We start from the raw sequence: 21,449 nt of genomic DNA on the forward strand, positions 1-21,449 counted from the left end.
GAGGACCACGCAGGAGGATGCCAGGATCTGCACAGCCACTTCTGTGGTGCAATCTCTCTGACAATTAATTTACTATAGGGCTTACCCCTTGGGGTCTCTTAATTCCCATCATCCTTTTTCATCCAGCACAAAGTGTTGGACTGCTCAGCCAGGACTCCAGCTTTGCTTTACAATGGGTTTGTTACTGAAGTGTTTTATGTCCTGTTCTGCACTCAGGTTGCCCTTTGGATTATTTTTTCTCCCTCCTAATCTACATTCAATAAACATCTTCAAGTTGCTCTGTCCTGCTATTTAGCAAAGATAAATGATTTTGGAATATGAATTCTCCCAGTTCAGCTGACTGTCCAGAATAAAATTATAAACACAGGAGATAAGATTAATAAAAGCACCAAACTGCTGGGTGGATATTCTCATTACTGCACACAAGCTAGACAACATCCTCCTCCACCAGTTTCCTAGTTTGATAAATGCCTTGAGCTGATTTAAAAATGTATAGGTTATTTTTAACCATGGTAGCAGAACCATCTGTATTGTATCTGATGAAGTTCTGTGATAGAGCAAATTGATTTATTCTATCTCCTTACAAGTTATACTAAGCTTTATGTTATAAATAAACTGGTTTGAAGTACATGATGTCATTGAGCTTGAAAGTCTCTAGATAAATTTGTACTTAAAGGGTTTGCGCCTTCCGTATGAATTTGAATTGGTCCAGATTGTTAAATCTCGTTTCTGTCTCTGTCTTGTGGACTGCAAGATCTCTGGGGTCATGACTGTCTTTATAGTTGTGTTTGTATGAAATACACAGAGGGCCCAAAACAAGCCTGGTGCTCTCGTACATTACAGTGATAAAAATAAGAGCAATCCAAAAAACAGAACTGTGCATTCAATGGCAGGATTTTCAGAAGCACTGCAAGGAACTGTGTACCTAAATCCTACCCATTGCTGGTATAAAATACAGGGAATTAATGAGGAGCTCAATTCACTTGAGGTAGAAACAGTCCTGGCTATAGCAGGGATGTGCCCTGTGCCATGGCCAGTCTGGACTGAGGTCAGATTTGAGATTTCTTATTCCATTCCAGGGCATGAGAGAGGCTTCTGCGGGCACAGACTGGCATTTCCCTTTGCCTTGCTCTGAGGTCACTGGGTCTTCCTCTGAAAATCCATGGGAAAGGTGCCTATAGTGGTAAGAAGAGGGAATTAATCAAATGCTGGGCAGAATACACTTATTGTTAGATGAGTACTACAGAACCAGCAAAAATTGTGGCTGAAATAAGGCAGAACTTCTGAAGGAGGTGGACTGGAATCACTATCCCTGTGTTTAAGGATAGGTTTTGAGAGACCAGCACTGAAGACAGGATGATGCCTGATGAGTGCCATGTATGGTGCAGACTTCGGTGTAATTAAAAAGAAAATGAGCAATGCTCTAATTGAGATCTGAAGATTAAAAGTTAAAAGCTCAGTATCCTCTATTACTTACTGTCAGATAGGGATTTATGTTGCATATGTGTAACAAACCATTGCATTTTAAAGATGGAACCATAAAAAAGTTGCTGTAATTTAAAAGCAGCCAATTTACTAGGAGTACAGTTTGCAGCTATGTCACTTGCTAATCAGTCTGTTAAACATAATAGCCATTCTTGTCTGGAGGCAGTTAATCATGTTGTGAATGCACTTATCAGCGTGTATTAGAAATACAATACAAGACTTTCCAACAGAGGAATGGATGCAATTACTGCAATCAGTATACATTTAGCTACAGTCTTATACCATGTTTTTCTTTCCCATTTTTTTCCCTTTTAAATAGTGCAGCAGTGATTTTTCTCTTAGAAAAATATAAAAGATGCACTTGAAAGTGTTGTTAAACTCCACAGACGTGCTCAAAAGTGACCTGTCCATCTCCAGGAGAGGTGGCTGCTGGCTGCTGAATCCTTCCTGGACGCAGCAGTGTTGGAAGCTGCTGGCTTTGAGTGTTGTGGTGATGGTTTTCAAGGTCTTTGAGCATTTTCCCTGATGGGCTGGGAGCGTGTCTGTGGTGGCATTTGTTAGGTGGTGGGGAGCTGGAGTTGCTGCATTTGAATTAGACTAAAGGAGCTCAGCATATGGATGAACTCTTTTTTTTTTCTTTTTTTCTTTTTTTTTTCCCTGTGCTTTTCTACATCTAAATCAATAGCGATGAGGGATCTCAAAGTTTTTGAAAGGCGATATTGAAAAAGCATGAAAGCTAATTGCTTCCAGCATGACTACCCACCAGCAATGGGTGTAAATACAGCTGTCCAAAGAATGCCAGGACTCGACAAAATCTAAGGATTTCAGCTAAACAATTTTCCAGGGCCGAGCATATTCTTGTATGGGGAGGAAGGGAGTTGTGAGGGGGGTGGGAGAGGGGAAGAGATTATGAAATCCTGAAGAGATTCAGGGAAGAGAGGAATAGGAATAGAAAGAGAATAATTTTTCTTAATTCTGCTTTATGTTAACCCATTATGTTAGGGATATTTTATGTATTTTAGTATGATTTGCAGTGCTTTCAGGAACCTGCCTTCTTTTTCTAGAAATCCTTTTATCTGTCTCTTCATTCTTTGTGACAGCTGGTATTTTTGCTTAGGTAATATTTTTAATTGTAGCAAGGAAAATGAAAAAAACAAATCAATCCCCAAATTTTGTGACTGTTATAGTGGGTAATAAGGGAGTCAATATAACACCCTCTCCATCACACCAGTATTTTTGCTACTCTTGTGTTTGGGTCATACATTGCTCAGACTCACTGATGAAAATATCCTCGGTGAGATGTCCTTGGGATCCTTCCCAGTGTATCTGGACTGGCTTACACTGGTCAGCAGCTCAGCTTGGATGCTCAGCCCCACTCCATCACAGGTTGTTGCTGAGAAAACTCATTGAAATGAAGTTCTAGTATCATGTTTTGTCTTTTATCATCTAAACAAAAGAGTGGGGCAGGTGGGATGGAACACCACTTCTCCCCTCTCCATTTCTAATTATTCCTTTTCAGAGCCTAAATGACTTAATCTCATCTATTACTGACTTGTGCCTGCACTCATTTACTCGTGGTATGACCTTGGCTCTGAGCAATATTCCAGCTGCCCCCCTTTAGCTGTCACTGCCTTGGAATTCATCACGTGTTGGGAAATCATTGTCTTGCAAGTGTGACAAAGTCTTGATTGCCCTTTGGAAAGGTGACCTGGAGATGTTACAGGATGACTGTTGTGTTGACCTTACTTTCATGCTATTAAAATGTAATTGTGGGGTGATTTTTAGAAAGAGAAATATTAAATCCACCCATCTGTATTTTGTTATTTGGAGTTATCTTTGCGTGTCTAGGGATATTTGGATTCATTTTTGGAACAAAACCAGCCTTTTAATGGGGTGACTTGGATTAGAACTGGTTGTTTCTCTCCTGCTTTTAGTTTTGATATGAAGATCAGGACTTCATGCTGATCTCAACTAGCAAAGAATGGAGGTACATAGAATTACTGCAGATGGCTCTTTCTGTTCATACACTGAATGCAGAGCCTGATCCACCCTGTGTTTGCTCAGCTGGATGAATTAATCTTGTTTATTAATTAAAACTTGAGAAACTGATGTGTCTGTGCCAGTCTCACTGTCATGTTTTTACTGTCTGTTCAGTGGGTATCAACAGCGAGAGGAAACGCTTAACTCTTTTTAAAAACATAATTATCAGCCTTTAAAATAAAACAATTTTATGCACACCATGTGTCTCTCAGGGAAGTGGGGAGAGAGGAGGTCCCGTTTGTGTTAATGTTAATGGGCTACCTCGCTGCCTGCTTTGAGGATGTTGCCATTTATTTCTTAGCACAAGTGTGAATTAGCCACAGGGCAGCCTGCACATTATCTCTCCATCTCGGGGTACATTAGATTCAAAGAAAGCTAGGTCTGCTTCATTAGATGCTTAATCTTGTTCACATCTGAAGAGAAGGAAGGAGGAATGAAATAATTCTTACCATGTCTCTATTTTGATCTTCATTTCATGCAGGTAGCATTACAGTAGATTCTACAGCAGACTTATGAGTTCTGTGCAGTCTTAGCAAGCTGTAGAAATAAAAAAACAACCGACTGTTTTTAAATGTCCCATTGTCTTTGCTGTCTGCTTGGCGTTCTGTTATTTACTTATTTACACTCTCTGCCTGTTAAGCAAAGGATTAAGTTAAAAAGGTGTTGACTTAGCTTTTCAAATCCTCAAGAGGAGAGCACCATTTGTCACTGTTTTATGTATCCTCCAGCACATTAGGTATATTCCTGTCACAGTCTGCAACTTGTCTGCCCTTTCCTTTCATTCATAAATTCAGTGCATGGGGAATTTGCATTTCTAGATCCCCTTTGGTTGATTTTTCTCCCCAGGGAGATCCAGCTGTCATCCTTAATTGTAATTCTGAGATCAAAAGAGCAACTGGATTGCAAGGAACTTTCTCCTAGGTCTAGTTGTGTTTTTCTTTTCTCATGGCAAGAGAAAGGGTCTGATCATGTAATTCTGATGTCAGGCATATAAAAATCATGAAGTGTTTAAAATGACAAAGAAACGTGTTATTGGAAATGTGTTTTGAGCCATTAGGGTTCCTCCACGTTGCTTACCCAAGCTTTTATCTAGGAAGATGAGGAAGCTGCATGCATTATTTGTAAATATAAAATTCAAAAATTACATAATTTTGTACGTTCAGGAGCTGCCACATAGAGTCACTCTTCCTGACACAATACATTTGGAAGACGTACAAATAAATTAAACTGTTGCTTGTCTTCCATTTAATGGTTGGCAGGAGAAGAGAAAGACTCTGAATAAAGCACCTTCAGCTATGCTGAGCTGGTGGCCAGTAACCCAGTGTGGGGATGGTGGAGGAGCTGAATTAAGAGTGGCCTTTTTCTTCTGCTTCATTACCTATGGTGACATTATAGACAGCCCAAAGTCTGTCCCATCCCACTGCAGTGAGTCACCAAGGATTTCCAGCAGTAGATTTCAGAATATGTTTCCTATCTCCACCGTCGAGCCTCTGGATGCCCCTGACCATCCTCTCTGTTTTCTCTGAGGTCAAGTGAAATGTTTGCTGCATTGACTTCACACCCAGATTGGCTGAAGTTATCTGTGCCTTGGGTTATTCAGCTGCAGCACAGGCTCCCAGAGTTGTGCTCTTGTTCTTTTAAAGGTCTCTTAAGAGTCTGTGGAATGAGGGTCTTTGTATGTGAGTTCCTGCACTGTAGAGAACTTCTTGTACCACCGAATTTATTATCTTGAATTTTCAGTCACTGGTCCTTTAAAAATCCATCTCTGCTTTATAATATATTTCAGCTGCTTGCACAGCAATGTTGAAAATAGACCGTGTGATTATGGTATGTAAATATGTAAGAATTTCTGAATAGTTAAAGAAAAATTTTAAGCACCATTTGGGCTGTTGATACTTATTAACTGGATAGGTTTCAGCATGTCTTTCATCATAAAATCATTCTTATTTTTTAAACAACAATAACTCCCTCTATATTTGCATCCAGCATCAGCTAAACTCTGGCCCCAGTTTCCTACTGGATGTGTTTGTTGTGTTCCCCAGCAAGATGCTTCCTCCTGGCAGAGAAGCTTTATTTTAAGAAATACCCAGCACAGCAATAAAGAAGTTCTAAATAGTAGTCAGAAAAACATTCCAGTGCAATCAAAATGCTTTTTTAAACCCCAAAAGACTGCGTGCAGTTTCAAAAGGGGAGAGTCATGAGAAAGGTGCAAATGGAGTCCCAGCGCCAGCAATAGATGTTACCAATGGAACTCACCAATTACACACATACTGGATTCGGTCCTAAAAGCTGTTTTGTTAAAGGTTGACTAAAATAGCATCTAAGGGCTCTTTTACCAGAAGCATTTTTGTACACTGTCACAAGGGTGCAAGCAAATAAAAATAATTGAAGCAATTGTCTCAGTTGTCTCCAGGGCTGTCATGATGATGTTGATAAAATCAAATAAAGTGGAAGTTATTGCAAGTTGTTAGTGAGCAGCACAGTTGTGAATTGGCAGTGGAGGAAGCTGAAGAGCTTAAAAGGTTTGCTCATTATCTGGATTTATTGTTTTCAGTTGTAGGAAAATGTTGGCTAAGCAAAATAACATGAGTAATATCTGGTCTTGGTGGTGTGTTTTGAACAAAAATATTTTCTTCTTGTTTTTATGGCTTTTACTGGATTATTAAAATGTGCTGTGTCAATCCATACATTCTTAACGGATTGAGCAGCTTGGGTTTATCCTCTGTAGCCATTTTCTTTGCCCATGCATCTGTGAAAAACATGAATTTACAGCAGTGAAAGAAAAACAAGATCAGGCACCAAGAAATGTTTTGGAAAAAATCTGTATTTGGTGTAAAGTAAACTGGACAACAGAGCAAGTTCTCTATTAGACTGCAGAGTAAATGGTAAATTGTGACTTTGAAATGCATAGTGAGAGGAAAACAAGCAAACTTTTTCCACCCACTAATAGAAGTGTCTGACTTTTATCACCTAAATAGTTGATGACCTGGCAGTGTGAGCCAAAAACCCCCCCTCCATGTGCCTGTGGCACTGCAGAGTGTCCTGCTTTATCATCCTTCATCGTGGCATCTTTCATTCTCTCTCAAATACATAGGGCAGGCCCATCAGGTTGGCTAGCAATGGAAATATTTTGTAGTAGTGAATAATAGGCATTTGTTTGTTGAAGTGAAATACTGACCATTTGGACTGTTATGCTGTCATGACATCCGTCCCCGAGTATTATTCCAGTACTTAATTCAATAATTCCATGTTTGGTTTAGACAAAAATAAAATTAAATTCATTATTATTTTGATGTCAGGTGATTTTGTAGTACTTGTTAAAACCTCTCACATCAGAGCTGTGTTGGATCTTCACAGTGATCTATTATTTTGTGGAAAAAAAAAAAAAGCCTATGAATTTCAATAGAAATACTTAATGAGGTAATGAACTGTAGAATCATAGAATGGTTTGGGTTGGAAGGGATCTTAAAAACCATCCAGTCCCACCCCCTGCCATGGGCAGGGACACCTTCCACTAGACCAGGTTGCTCCAAGCCCCATCCAACCTGACCCTGAACACTTGCAGGGATGGAGCAGCCACAGCTTCTCTGGGCAACCTGTGCCAGGGCCTCCCCACCCTCACAGGGAAGATTTTCTTCCTTATATCTAATCTTAACCTACCCTCTTTCAGTTTAAAGCCGTTTCCCCCTGTCCTTGTTAGAAGTTCCTCTCCAGTTTTCCAGCTGCCCACCTGGATGTGTCCATTGGAAAGCTCTGGGGCTTAGCAACATGTTCCTGTCCTGATAACTCTCTATTCTGGTGTAGGTTGGAACCGGGGTTGGCTTTATTTGGCATGGATTTACCATTCTGTGCTAAAACTCTCCTCCAGATGGGGTCACAACCATGCCCACCGACTGCTGGGTGTGGAATGAGAACTGGGGATGTTACAAAGCTTGACTGGGCTGTTGGAGACCTTGTTTGAATGCATCAGATGGGTATGAGGGCAGACAACAGGAGATTGTGCAGAAATCTCAAGGCTTTGGAGGTTCTTCTACCACCTGAGAGAGGCAGCATTGTGAGAGTACGCAGATAGGATTATAAATCACAATTTGAAGAAGAGGACCTACTTACTGGAGTTTGTGAGAGGAAATAAATCCGAAAAGACCCATGGGGTTTTTTTTTTCCTTTTCTCACCAGAGAGAAAAATGTGTAATGAATGTCTCATGTCTGAAACACTGGGCTGGATTCATCAAAGGGAGTTAGTAATTACCAAATTGAGAGAATCATGAAGCGCTTTTCTAAATTTGAAAGGCTCATCAAGAATAGATCAGGAGCAGGCAAAATTAATAGTTATGAACTCATTTCCATAGAAATGGACTTATTAGCAAGCATGCCAGCTGCCTAAAATTATAAGGTCTTTTCCTTGTGCTTGCAGGAAATAATCTTTTTTTATAAAAGTAATTTTGACTTTTTATTTTTTATTGCTCCTCTAAACTAGGGTTTGGCAAAATCCTAAACCGGGAAAAAACTTCACTGGACAATGGAAATATTTAACTAAAAAGAGAAGAAAGATGTGGAAAGGAGAAGTGATTTGTAGTCCTTAGATTCCATCAGACTCTTCCCAAGAGTACAAACTTATTTAAGAGAAAAATGAAATAGGTCTCCAGAAAAAGTTGAAAAATCTTGATAGGATAAAGTTTGGTTTAACGGGATTTAATGACTGATAACAGCATGAGTTACAGTCCCTGTCTTCTCTGCTTGTGGATTTTCCCACTGGTAGCATTTTGTCTTCACTAGGCAGTTGCAGATTGACAGATCAGACTAAAAGCTGAAGATTTGCCATGGCAGGGTGGAACAACTGCTTTTTAAAAGGGTTATAGTGTAATGCTGCATAGCCAGGAGAGAAATTTAGATACAGGTGTTGGGATGTGAATTCATCAGCTAATGGAGCTGACATAAGTAAATGCTAACCTTTGAGGTCTTGATTATGGTTTAATTTATCTCTGGTTTTATGTTAGCAACCTCCATCAATTTCAGTGGAAAAAGGCAGTGGTCTCCCACACGATATTATAGAGGATGGTTAATAAACTGCAAGAATTATGAATGTAATACCAATCTTTCTACTAGGAAAGAAGCCTCTGTGGGATAAGAGATGCAGCAGCCAGTAGGCAGGCACTGGTCTGAGCATGAAAGAAATTAACTTTTCAGGTTTTATCATGGGTTTTTGCTATAGCTGTAACCTGGGAAGGAACTTAGAACATAGAGGGTGGATTAGTCCGTGGGGCACTTGGTGTCCCAGATACTGCAACACTTGGCATTGCTTGAAGGTTGAATCTCTGTCCTAAAGAGGACAAAAGGGCCACCATAATTTCAGAGAAAATTAATTCACCCGCTGTTTAAAAGGTAACTGGAAACCTGCTGGTGAATGAAAGAGTCCAGAAAGCTGAATGCTGGTTTTCTAGAGCTGCACACTCAGTGGAGAAACTCTGTAGGTGAAAAATGGATAGGGACAGCAAATCCATCTCTTCTAGCAGAAGTTCAAACTGGAAGTGGGTCCTTCTTTGGTCAGTATTAATGTCATGCTACAGCATTTGCTTCTGACATAAAGCAGAAAAATGTTTGACAAGCCACATTGTTTTTCCAGGTGATGATAAGGATTCTCTTTGGAACCAGGATGAGGACTGGGAAGTGAGCTTTGCTTTAGTTCGTATGTTAATACAGTTAGATCTGAGGAAGGTTTATATATGTGAGTTGGTGCTCTTTTGTAAATGCAGAGAGACTCCTTGCTAACCCAGCAGTGATAACCATGTCTGCCTTTAAATGGAAGGTCTGTCTTGTGCAGCTCTACAGCTGTGCTCAGGCTGCAGTGAAGGTCTCTGCATGTTTACAAGCACTGGAGCTGTTTTACTCCCTGTCATATATTCAGCTTGCTATATAGCCAAGACCCACACATGCTCCTCTTAGGGAGATCTGAGTCCCAGTCTGCCTTAAAAACATAAAACCACTACTGTAGTTTCTTTTTGGATGTGTAAAAGGGAAAACAGGAAAGCAGTAAATTGAAGGTATGATGGGCTGAACTCAAAGAAGTGCCAGTCTTTGGGACTGGAATGGAATTTATTCATGTGGAATGGATTTATCACTGCAGACTAACTGGGTGTATTACTTAATTGGTGTATCTAAACCAAAATCCTCCATTGGTGTTTTTGTTCTGAGTTTGAAATCATTCATGGGTGTTTTTGTGAATGGCAGCTATTGACTTGAACAGACTGAAGCTAAATTGCAGACCTAAACATACCTTGGCAGGCCCAATATCTAGATCCATAGTTAGTGTAAAGCTCATATCTGAATTTTATATCTGTGTTGTGAGTGAATTAATTTTATGTAATTTAGATAAAACAAACTGCTGGAAGTGATATGCCAAAAACTATGAAGTTGAGTACTCCATCGTGGTGCCCACAGTGGTTATGTTTTTTAACAGAAATGGCTTAATTACATCCTTATTATTGTGTAATAAAATTTATCTTAAAAGGTTATTGCTGATTGTCTGATTGGCCACCCAAAAGATGACTTAATAGCTTTTAGTTTTGCCTGGAGGTGGATATTATCTTCTGTCAGCATGGAAAATATTTATCCTCCAGGCATTGAAGCATATGTTTGCGTTGTTTGTTGTCAGAAAGAAAACATGAAAATCAATAATTCCTGTTCAGATTTTTTTTTCCTTTACAATGAGCCATCAAAAACATATGGCAAACCCAGATTCTGCCTCTGTGCAGTTGGGAAGAGGAAAAGGATGTTTAAAGTCTTTGTTCTCTGTAGCAGAAGAATAAAACTTTTCTGTGAACACACAGCTCTTGGAGTCACTGCTTTAGGGAACGGGCACACCGTGGGACAGGACGGAGGGGGAAGGTGCAGAGGTGGGTGATTACTGAGGGATTCCTGCAGGCACAGGGAACATCCCTGGGAGGGGAACAAGATCCTCCTGCTCACAGTGAGAGCACATTCAAGTTGTTACAGAATGGTCTAACATAGAGCAAATTCACATTTTCACCAATTTATGAGCACATACCCCAAAACTTCATCAGTATTGGGAACATCAGTTGTCTCTCCAATAATCTGATGAAGCAGTTGGGTCTGTGCTGCTGCCTTTTCATCCCCTCTCCATGTATTGTAACCTCCATTGGGTCTCCACACTGCAGGTGTTTGTCTGCAAAACTGGGGCTGGAGCTTGTATGCTGATTTGTAAAATACCTTAAGTTTTGTGGAAGCAAAGTGCTGGATGAGCAGAGATCTGTCTTCTAAACGGATCCCTGCTGTGGATATGTCAAGTGCTGTTGGTTAAATCTTGGTGTTTGCTTCTCTGTAACATGAAGATAAGATCTTTCTTTCTAACCTGAGGATTAATTATTAATATTTACATAGTGTTGGACCTGAGGAGAGTGCTAAGTGTTGTTGTTAAGAAAAGAAGCAGAAGTAATTTTTAAATTCATTTCTCAATGCCATGCATTTACATCCATTTCTTTACTTTTAAACTTATATTTCCAGATGAGAAATATATAATGATTGCCATATAATTACAAGTCTGCACCACTGACGAGTACAGTGTTGTCCTGAATTGAAAATAAGGATAGTCTATGCCTCACTTATTGTCATGGATAATTTCACAAATGCATTTTTTTCACTGAGATAAAGACAAGTTTGGGTTTGAAAGACTTTTTCTCCCTCACAAGAGCTCATTTCTGACACAATATGAGGTATGGCCGAGCATTCTTGTTGCGCAGCATCAGAATTATAATAATGGTATATTAAATAATTTAGCAACATCTGTGCAATGCTTTTCCCAGGGTTTGTGGCTTATTCTGTAAGTTCATTGCGATTATAAAGAATGAATGCCTGAATTTAATGGGAAAAATGCCTCAATTTCAGGAAACTAAAAGATACAGTGTCACCCTATCTAGAAAGTACAGAAGTTGCCCATTGTGTAGTTTTATTTAGGTTTCTCTCAGTGTCTTCAAATCCGTATGTTGCATGTAATGGTAAACTGTTTGGTGAGTAAAAGATAAAGGTGAATCTTTTTATGGGGAATTATTTTTTTTTTTCCCCCCCAGAGCAAACATGTCCTCCTACGAGATCCTGCAGATGGACTTTGAGGTTGACAACACCAGCAGCCTGGCAGGGGCCCAGCAGATCACCTGGCAGGTGGAATACCCCCGGGATGACTCCGTGAGCGAGCTGATGGTCTCCGAGATCTTCGTCAGCCGAACAATGTTTGTGGGAATTGTTCCTCTTGCCATGGTAAGAACCTGCTGCTCCTCCTTTTTTTTTTTTTTTTTTTTGCTCAGCATTTCCGTTGATCCTCGTTAGTATTCCAGGGAATGTGAGCCTTTTTATTATGAGCCACTTCCTATGCACCTGCTGCAAGTGATTTAAATGCAAAAACCGCATTTCAATAATATTTTATTTACCTGATATGCCAGAATGGCTCCTTGGAAACCATTTGGGTCTTTTGTGAAAATCCTTTACTGTTTGTGGATTATTGGCCTGGTACATGGTAATGGCTCCTCTGGAGCCGTTGTCTTCTGGTGTATTAATGCGACTGCCATGCCTGTGCTCTGAGGGTAAATGTTGTAATTAGTTGGGACATTTTCAATGAAATAAATTAGCATGCATGTGTGGGAAACTTCATTGCTAAACCAAACAACTGGACTGTTTTCTGCTGTGCTTTTCCCCAAAAGAGCCAAATAGTCTAGTGAACTGCAAAGTGTCAATTTAATGAAAGGTCTGGTTTGAGTTACATGGAAAGGATCAAATGCTTTCTGGAGATGTAGCTGTTGGACATGTTTTCCAGGCAGGTTTAAGGTGTGCGTGTGCAGAAAGCTTGAGGCTGATGATTTATTTAAAAAATGCAAATATATCCTGATAAAATCAAAGGCACCTTTTCTAACAGGGACCTTTAACCTGTGTTTGGGCCTGGTGGACTTTTTCATACTAGAGCTTTACACATGGACAGGGATGTCAGTGGGGATATTTGAGTGTAAAACTAGAGAAACAGCCAGAGAGTCAGGATGTTATACCAGTTACCTCAAAAACACTCTGGTATTTTTTTTGCTTACTTTCTCCTGAACATTTACCCTTCCTTTCTGAGTTGGTCCGTGCTAATTTTCTTTCTATTACACCATACACACAACAAATATTGGCATTTTCCTCTGCATGACCACTGGCATGACCAGAAGAAAGGTAAGATGCTTGTAAAGGAAACAAGACTCCAAATGATTTTAATTTTCAGTTCCTACTGCCAAAGGCTGCACTTTCTGGCAGCCCGGTGATAGAGGAGAAATTATGTGCAGAAAAGTCAATAGAGAATTTTCTTCTGCTCCCTCTCTTTTTGAAGCATGTAGGAGATGAAACAAAACTCTAATTGTGTGGATAGAATATAATCAAGTAGTAATAGTGAATCAGATGTAATAATGAGAAAATGTGGTGCAGGAACATCTTGCACTTAGCACCGTGGTTTCAGGTGGATAGCAAGGGGTTTGTGCCATGCAGAGCACTGTGGATATAAAAGAAAAGCAAATGCATCCCAGAAGCTCACTGTGAATGTTGGATCAGAGCTCTGCTGCTCTCTCTGCCAGGGATTTGCCAGGGTTTTACTTCATCTCTTTGCAGTTATGGCAGCTGTTGGCCACTTCAGCTGTCTCTGATTGTTCTTGGACAAAATCTGGGGCTGAACCTGAATTCAGGGAGGAGTTGATCTAATCTCTGTTATTTTGTCATTGTAAAATAACCGTGGAGTAAAGGAGAAAGTGGGTTTTTTGGTGAATTTATGACCTTAATCCTTGAATGGGTCTCTCATGTAGGCTGTCACTTTGTGGTTGCACGTGAGCGTCCCTGACTGACTTGGCCCAGGACTCATTGGAGAATTGATCACAGCAATGGCAGGGACTTTTATTGGCATTTCTTTCCCTGTGTTTGCCAGTTTGCAGCTCTGCTTCATTTAGAAGTCATCAACTGTTGTTCTGTTGCCAGAACTGCAGGTTCTGGCACTGCATTGCCCTGTCAGGAGCAAAACACAATCACTCTGCACATCATCCTTTGTTGTTCAGAGAAGAACATTCCTGAGACTTCCAGACTGAACTAAAAGTATTTTAATGTTCGTTCCTCTTGAAGATTTGCCTGGCTCATTGGTAAGGCAGCTTCCTCTGAGTGCACTTGTGCTGTGAAGCAAAGTTTGGTCATCTCCTGGACCTTGACCCCTCAAAATAGCACCACAGAGGGGTTCAGGAACGAGTGTTTCCATGCCTTTGCCATTGCACTGAACATAAATTACTCGCTGTTCCTTGTCAGTGTATCCACTCTTTCATTGTAAACACTGAATATTTATGGATGAAAACATGGAGTTTCTTTGAGAGTTTAGAGTTTGAGCAAAACCTTTAGTGCCTGCTTTGCAGGAGTGAATGTTTTGATGGGATTACCAAACCCTTGTGATATCTCAGTGGTAATGGCACCAGCACTTATATGAAGAAGTGCAGCACAGTGTCATGAGGAAGAAAAAGTTCCAGTAGGAAGACAGATGTGGATTCAGTAAGAACTTAGTGGAAAAATTAGCTTTAGTGAAATCCTGCTAAAGAAAACCAAAGTTTAATTTTGTCTTTCTGTAGGCAACTTTGGGTTTTTTTAATGAAAAGACATCCTATTCCATGTACTTTGGAATATCACTGGTTTCTTGCTGCTGTTGATCATGACTTTATGTTTGTTTTTCATGCTACTTTCTTAAACAAAGAGGAGAAATTTGAAAGAGCGCTCAGAGAATTTATCCTGTCATTGCATTGTGGTGACTCTGGAGATAGTGATGAGGATATTTTTCTCATTCTATCTCGCTTTTTCTTAGTAGATAAAAATATTGGAGACTGCATAGTAACCTTTGAATAATAACCTGATGAAAAGGGCTGATTTTTTGCCTTAGTGAGTTCATAGAAGCTTTTAACATCAAAACTAGTGTTGTTGATACATTTGGTACCAAGCTTGAAAAGCATTTTTTTGCTTTTTTTGCTTTTTGTTTTCTCTAAGTGAAGATGAAACCGATTTTTGCACATTATATGGCAAAAAAATTACTCCTTATTAGCCAACAGTCTTGCTTTAGTGAAGTGATATTGCATATTAGTTATATCAGTTTGGCAGGCATTAACAAGCAGAGTTTTGAGACTGAAGGAAAGGGAAGAAGGACAGAAGGAGACAGGGCCAGGGAGAGTCTACAGGTGAAATCCTGGCCAGGGTAGGATTTCAGTGCTCTGTGCCTGCTCTTAGCCTGCTCCTGAGGTGGGGTTATCCCACATAACTCAGTCAAAGAACATGATGGTAAACTGCAATGCCTGTAAGCTGTGACTAAAAAGGAACAGAGATTTTTAAACCTTGATAGGGACACTAGGAAGTATCTGGAATCTTGTTAGAATGTGAGAAAAGTGGAAGTACTCAGTGTAGCAAACCCAACTGTTCTTGATAATTGTATGTTGTGGGTTTCTTGAAGCATTTTATATATTTTTTGGAGAAGAACCAGAATAAAATCTTGGAATATTGGGAATTCCTCCCAAACTGTCCATTTTAATTTGAATGATCCTCTATATGATAAATCTCATTGGCCAAACGTAATAAATCTTTACGGCCAAATTCAGTGCATTCAGAATATGTAAATAAATAAAACATTTGCACTAATGAGAGAAAATAAAACAACATTTCATATTGAAAGAGAACCTGCTTTCTGCATCATCTCACAGTTCTCCCCAAATCCTTGAGCTCCCTCTAATTGAAACATCCAGTTTCAGCAACTGCACAGGGCCAGGCAGTTGGGATTTCCTAGGAAACTACACCCAGATGGAAACAGCACACTCCAGTAATTGAGGATTTGCTTTCTGAAAGTCTTATCTCTACTCCTGGATGAGCAGTATAGACTCTGCAAGTGGGGAGGTGCACAGAGAGGATGCCGTGGGAATGCAGACCATCCCTGGGAGACCTGGCAAAGGAAAAAATATCAAGATAGAATCACAATTGCATTCAGCCTGAACCTCTTGGGAGCTGGTTTGGATGCCAGCTGTGCTACCCCCACTGCTGCAGGAAGGGCAGGCTGGCTGTGTGGAGCTGTGCTTATGGCCCTGCTTCTAAATCAGATGCCAGCTGAGACACTTCAGTCCTATAACACTTATTCTAGGGGAAGATAGTGGGGAATGCTCTCGTTAAGGTGTGCTGTCATTTCCCTCATTCCCAGCTGCTGAGAGGAGTGTGGAGAAGGAGGTGACCCTGCCTGCCTACAGCCAAAGCCACGTGGGACAGCCCGTTGGTTTTGCTTGGTGAATGCTTTGAGAGGGGAAAGGACATAAGAGGGGAGAGTGTACCTTTCAGCCTGTGCCCCCTACAAAAAAACCCCAGTTTCTGTTCAGTCCAAGTGTGGCCTCACTGCCTCCTCGCAGGTGACCAGAGCACCAGCCCAGAATCAATTCCGAGTGGGAAGCACTTCTTGTCTCCCTGGCACCGTTTCCAGCCTTTCCAGCCTCAGGTGTGATCTGATCCCAGATGGTGTTGCTGTGTGCGTTTTACACCATTTTGGAAACAGATTGTTTGTTTTGTCTGGTGTTCAGTGTGGCTTATGCTGAGATGATCAGACGAGATTCTGTGCCTTATGTGCCTGTCCTACCTGGCCCTTGTTTTATAGCTGATCTCCCAGAATAGCCTGGAAGGGTTTTTTTTCTGTAGATAAACCTAGACTGGGAAATTCACCCCTTCTGAACATGAAAGATGGATATATGCATAATTGTCCTCTGCTATAGCTGTACAGGTATAAAAATATGTATATATATATATATATATATATATATCGAGACAAGGTGTCAGAAGATACCCACCTATAAGTACATAGGGAAATGTATGATTCTTTATTTTCAGACTGCTTTAAAAGTGGTCAGTGAAATTTTAAGTTCTTTGGACAACAGGCTGAGAAAACACAAAGCTCAAAATGTAAAAACCTCTGAAATCCTTCGGAGCGCTGCTGTTTTAATCCCAAAAGCTGTGCAGCTGGAGCTGTGTTAGGAGGGATAGTGGTTTTGAAAATATATGAAAACCATCTTTGTGTGCGTATTGCTCTGTAAGTACAGCTTTGCAAGTCATTCTAAATTCATTTTCTGTGAACTGTGACACAAAATCTGTGAAGATGCGTTGTCCTGTAATTGCTAGAGCATTTTCTGGTAGCTGAAAGGGATTGGATGGGCCTGCTTACATAGGTGAAATAAATAAATGCTAATTGCTAAAACTCCATGCAAATTAACAAATGAGTTTTTCCTTAAGTACTCTATTATTATTTAGTATTTATGTAATCTTTTATATTTTCAGAACACTTTACGGAAATTAATTAATCAGACCTGAATAAACCAAGCTTGATGAGAATGGAAAATTAAATGGAAATTAAGTCAATCTTAGTCGGTTTTACCCGTTTCTGAATGATTTGTAAGTCACTTTTCATACTCCTAAAGGTACATTTTAAAACACTTAAAAAATCGTGCAGTGCTATTGCTTATTATCCCTAAAAACTATTTTGGTTAGAAAAGAGGTAGGATTTATAGCACCAAGAACTAATGACAGCAGGGATGAGTGGCTTTGAAGAATGCAAATGCTGTTTTATCACCTAAGCTGTGCATAGCTGTTTAAGCCGATTTAATTCAGGTAAAAATGCATGGATGTGAGGATTACTCCCTTAGTTTGAAGCCTATTCAGAAGTTGGAATATTTGACTCCTGGAGGTTTCTTTGGAGGAGGCTGGAAGGAGTGCTTAGTTATATCCAAGTTTTTGTCATAACCTTTAAAGATAAAGAATTGTTGAGAAATTTTAGCTCTCGAAAACGAATGAGTGTGATGAGCTGCTGAGCAGTTTGGGGATCCACGCAGGGTTCTGCCCTGAGCATTTACTGCACCTTCCTCCTGTGAGCTACAAACGTGTCCCTGAGCACCTTTGGGGATCTGGCCCTGGCTGTTCAGTTTAACATTCCACAGTTTAACATGCACTGTCAGGAGGAGGTGTCAGCTGCTTTGCTCCTGGGAAGGCTTATCTTGTTTTCTTGTTGGTGATAAGTGTCTCTGATAATTGATTGTTCCAACAGCTGGTGCACAGACTAACACGTGGAACTAATGTCCCCCAAAGTAGAAAGGTGATCCATTTCCATCAAATGGAGTAGAATAACAGATCAAGGTGAGGAAAGCACACCTGAAGCTCTTTTTGGTTCCATTATTTGTTGTGCTACTGAATATCAGGAAAAGAATCTGCCTTCTGCTGTTACAATTACTGAATATAAACACTGCAGGTGATTATTTTAAAATAAGGTTTATGACACTGGAATAAGATGCGAGTTGTGAATCTGGTTGTAGTCTGATGCATCAGAAGGAGTGTTTTAGACATCCAGCAGGTCCGTCAGAACATTGTAAAGTTGGATCTAAACTAGACAATTTGATTTGTCTTAATATAATAATTAATAATATATAATAATTAACATATTATTATATGTTATCTATCATGTATATTATAGATAACTATATATTACATATATAACTATATATTACATATATAGCTATATATTGTTAAATATTAGCAATATATAATAATTAATTTAATAATCTTGAAAAGTAGAAGTGTATGTCCTGCAAATTGCAAAAACTGATAGCATAGATAAAGCTGTTCTATCCAGTGGTGATACAATTCTGTTATCTGTCTTGATCTAAGCAGACATAATCTGCAATTTCCATAGTTATGGGAAGTTTTTGGTAGCAAAGGCAGTAGAGTCTGACACTCCTGGGGTGCAGGAAACAAACACTTCACCAGCTTTGAGCCTGTCATCCAGGTTTCTGTCACAAATAAACGTGATTTGATTAATCTGTTATCTAACTAACAGTTGGGGAAACATAAAAAGATAAAAAAAGAAAAAGGAAAAATCCAGGTCTTTTAGAGAGTTTCTAGGCAACCAGGAACTTAGTCAAAGTAAAGAACAAGACATTGAAGAGATGGATTTTAACTGGTTTTTATAAGAAGGCTCCAGCTGAGGCTGACGGCTCGTGGAACAATAGGTTTAATAATAGACGAATATCTGGCATTCTCTTCTTATCTAGGAAAATGATGGCTTGGTCTGTGACTGGCAGCACTGGTCTTTTAGATATACGTGCTGCAAATCCTTTCTTGTGTAGTAATGGAATTGTAATTCCCAGACTGTCATTATTCTAAAGTGTTTTTCAAATGCAACAATCAATATTTCACCAGGGCTCCGGGCCCCTCAGCCTGAAACATTTCTGTGTAGCCTACAAGTATTTAATCTATGTCTTCAGAAATCTTGTTTCTTCCCCCCAAAAAAACGTAAGCTGTTGGTTGACTAATGGTTTACTAATGTTGTGAATCACTTACACAGATGGCTGTATATACTCTGATGAGGTTTCTTTTAAATGGGAGGCTGAATAATCTCTGGTTGCTGCTGGCAAACGTACAGACAAGAACCCGTGGACAAATTGTCCTTAAAGGTGCCCATTGCTATAACTCAGGCTGAAAGGGGATTTCTGAGTGACATACTTTACAGATTTGTTTTAGAAAAAGCAGGAACACAAGGTGAGGATTTTTATTGTTTTCTTTCCTTTTTTTTTTTTAGTGTACTGCTAGCTTTGGCTGCTGAGTATCCATGGATAGGAGGGTAAATGCAGTCCAGGATTAATGTCACCAAATCCCCATTTGCAGAGGAAATGGCACGGTGTCTTATTCATGGAGAATCCATGGCATGTTCTGATAGATCATTCCCAGTGTGGGCTGCATGCTTCCCAGCCTAAAAGTTAAATTAAAACCATCAAACAGACTTGTGGGAAGATTTTCCAAAAATGATGGACTACATAAAAAACCCTCTCTGTAAAATGTTTGGTTTGGTCTTCTCTGAACATCAGAGGCAGGGCTGGGGTGCCTGGACTGTGCTGGGGATGTTGTCACGTGCTGTGGCACAATCTCCAGACAGATCCAGGTGCAGCCCTGTCCAGCCATGGGCTGCAGAGCTTCTCTGGGCTCAGCGATGCCCGTGTGACCTCCTGGTCAAACAGTCGTTCTGAAGTTTAGAAATCCTGTTTCCTGGGACTGCTTCTCGTGGTTTGTGCCTCTTGTCCATGAGTCTGCTGAGATTCCATCCCGTCCCGTTATTCAGGTTTTGCCGTGGCTTTCGTTTGTGGTGATCCTTGTGCCCTTCTTTGGGGAAAAGATTTCTTCTGTGTGTTCATTTTAATTCAGCACAAGTTAAAAGGTGTCTGAAGCACTGAGAATTTGAGTGTCCATGTTCCTATATAGAACATTGTTGTATTCAGCTATCAAAAAGGGAGTGTTTAAAAGTAGAAAAAACCCCAAACCTTTAAAGAATCTATTTTTTCTACAGAAATTGTGTTTTGCTAATGGAGATACAGCTTATATTCAGACAGCAATTAAAGGAGCACATTCACTCCAAGGTGGAAGCTGACCCAGACTTAGAAAGCAGCTTATCTTCCCCTTAAAGTAAAGTAGAAAATATCAAGCTTTAGCAGCCTTTTTTCTTTGCTTTCTCTGGAGTCAGTTAAAAAAAACAAACAGAAACACCTAATCCTGAAGTGTCAAGAATGTCAAGAATAGGATCAGTCATTTATAGCAAACCCAGATGATTTACATATTGTTTAGAAGTTGGTTAAATGCATTTATATGCAAAATTGTCCCCTACATGTTTATCCATTGCACTTAATGCATATTTCTTACTTGAAATCACTTTGACCTTTGGCCTTCCAGTTCCCTTTAGGTTACACAGTGCCTCTCTGTTCTACTTTTCATGCAAAGGGACCTACCCAAATGTGATTTTGTCATTCACCATTTCACAGAAAAAAATATTTAAATATAAATTCAATCTGGTGTAGATCTTCATCCCAGAAATAGCAGGGATTATCAACATTGTTTTTAAATAAAACTGGAATCTATGGCTCCCAAATCACAGATTTCAGTGTGAATTTTAACATTGATTAATGGCAGCAGGATGGAAGCCTTGAGCTTTCCTAAAACCTCACACTAGAAGGATTGATTTTAAACTCAGAGCAAATTAACTACTGTGGAGAGAGTACAGATTTAGAAAAAAGAGATTCTTCTGTTGTATTACTATATTTCCCATGCCCATACTGAATGTTTTATGTCTTTGTAGCAGAGATATTATCTTGTGCAATTATTACCATCTTCAAATTAATTGTTGTAGGCAATTAAATGGTTTTGTTTTGTAAGGCTGTTCTGGCAACCACAGGGTGAATTTTATGGAGAAAGATGAAATTTTAAGGCATTTCTTGAAACACATTAGCCAAAACACAAAGCACTGAAGATTTTATTAAGTTTGATCCAGGGGAAGATTCCTGACTCTGAAACATGCTGGAAGAGAAATGTGTGGAGAGCTCATGTCATGAGGAATGACCACAGGGGCTTTGTCTGACTGAACAAAGCCCAGGGATTTCAACACACTGTGAACAGACATTCTGAAAAGGGACTTTGGAGTGATCAAAACAGTTTAACAGCAGAAAAACATGTTTCCTTGTAGAATTGAGGTGTTTGATTAAACTTGATTAAATGATAGAATCCTGGAATGGTTTGGGTTGGAAGGGACCTTAAAGATCATCTCGTGCCATCCCCCTGCCATGGGCAGGGACACCTCCCACTAGCCCAGGTTGCTCCAAGCCCTCTCCAACCTGGCCTTGGACACTTGCAGGGATGGGGCAGCCACAGCTTCTCTGGGCAACCTGTGCCAGGGCCTCCCCACCCTCACAGGGAAGAATTTCTTCCTAATTTCTAGTCCTCCCCTCTGACAGTTTGAAGCCATTGCCCCTTGTCCTGTCACTCCAGGCCCTTGTCTGAAGTCCCTCTCCAGCTCTCTTGGGGCCCCTTTAGGCAGT

The 21,449-nt window shown here is 40.0% G+C and overlaps 1 protein-coding gene across 3 annotated transcripts in view; it reads left to right on the forward strand.

Annotated features, from left to right (window-relative positions):
- The window catches only part of TMEM132B (transmembrane protein 132B), a 230,023-nt gene that overhangs the window by 148,590 nt on the left and 59,984 nt on the right, over positions 1-21,449 (forward strand). For all 3 annotated transcript variants that reach the window (XM_027733115.2, XM_027733116.2, XM_039378878.1), the window contains exon 4: positions 11,610-11,796. In XM_027733115.2, the coding sequence (XP_027588916.1) occupies positions 11,610-11,796 (187 nt within the window). The remainder of the gene's footprint in view (positions 1-11,609; positions 11,797-21,449) is intronic.

The sequence above is a fragment of the Pipra filicauda genome, unplaced genomic scaffold, assembly GCF_003945595.2.
Source record: "Pipra filicauda isolate LSUMZ 115617 unplaced genomic scaffold, ASM394559v2 scaffold14_size4853619_pilon, whole genome shotgun sequence".
NCBI lineage: Eukaryota > Metazoa > Chordata > Aves > Passeriformes > Pipridae > Pipra > Pipra filicauda.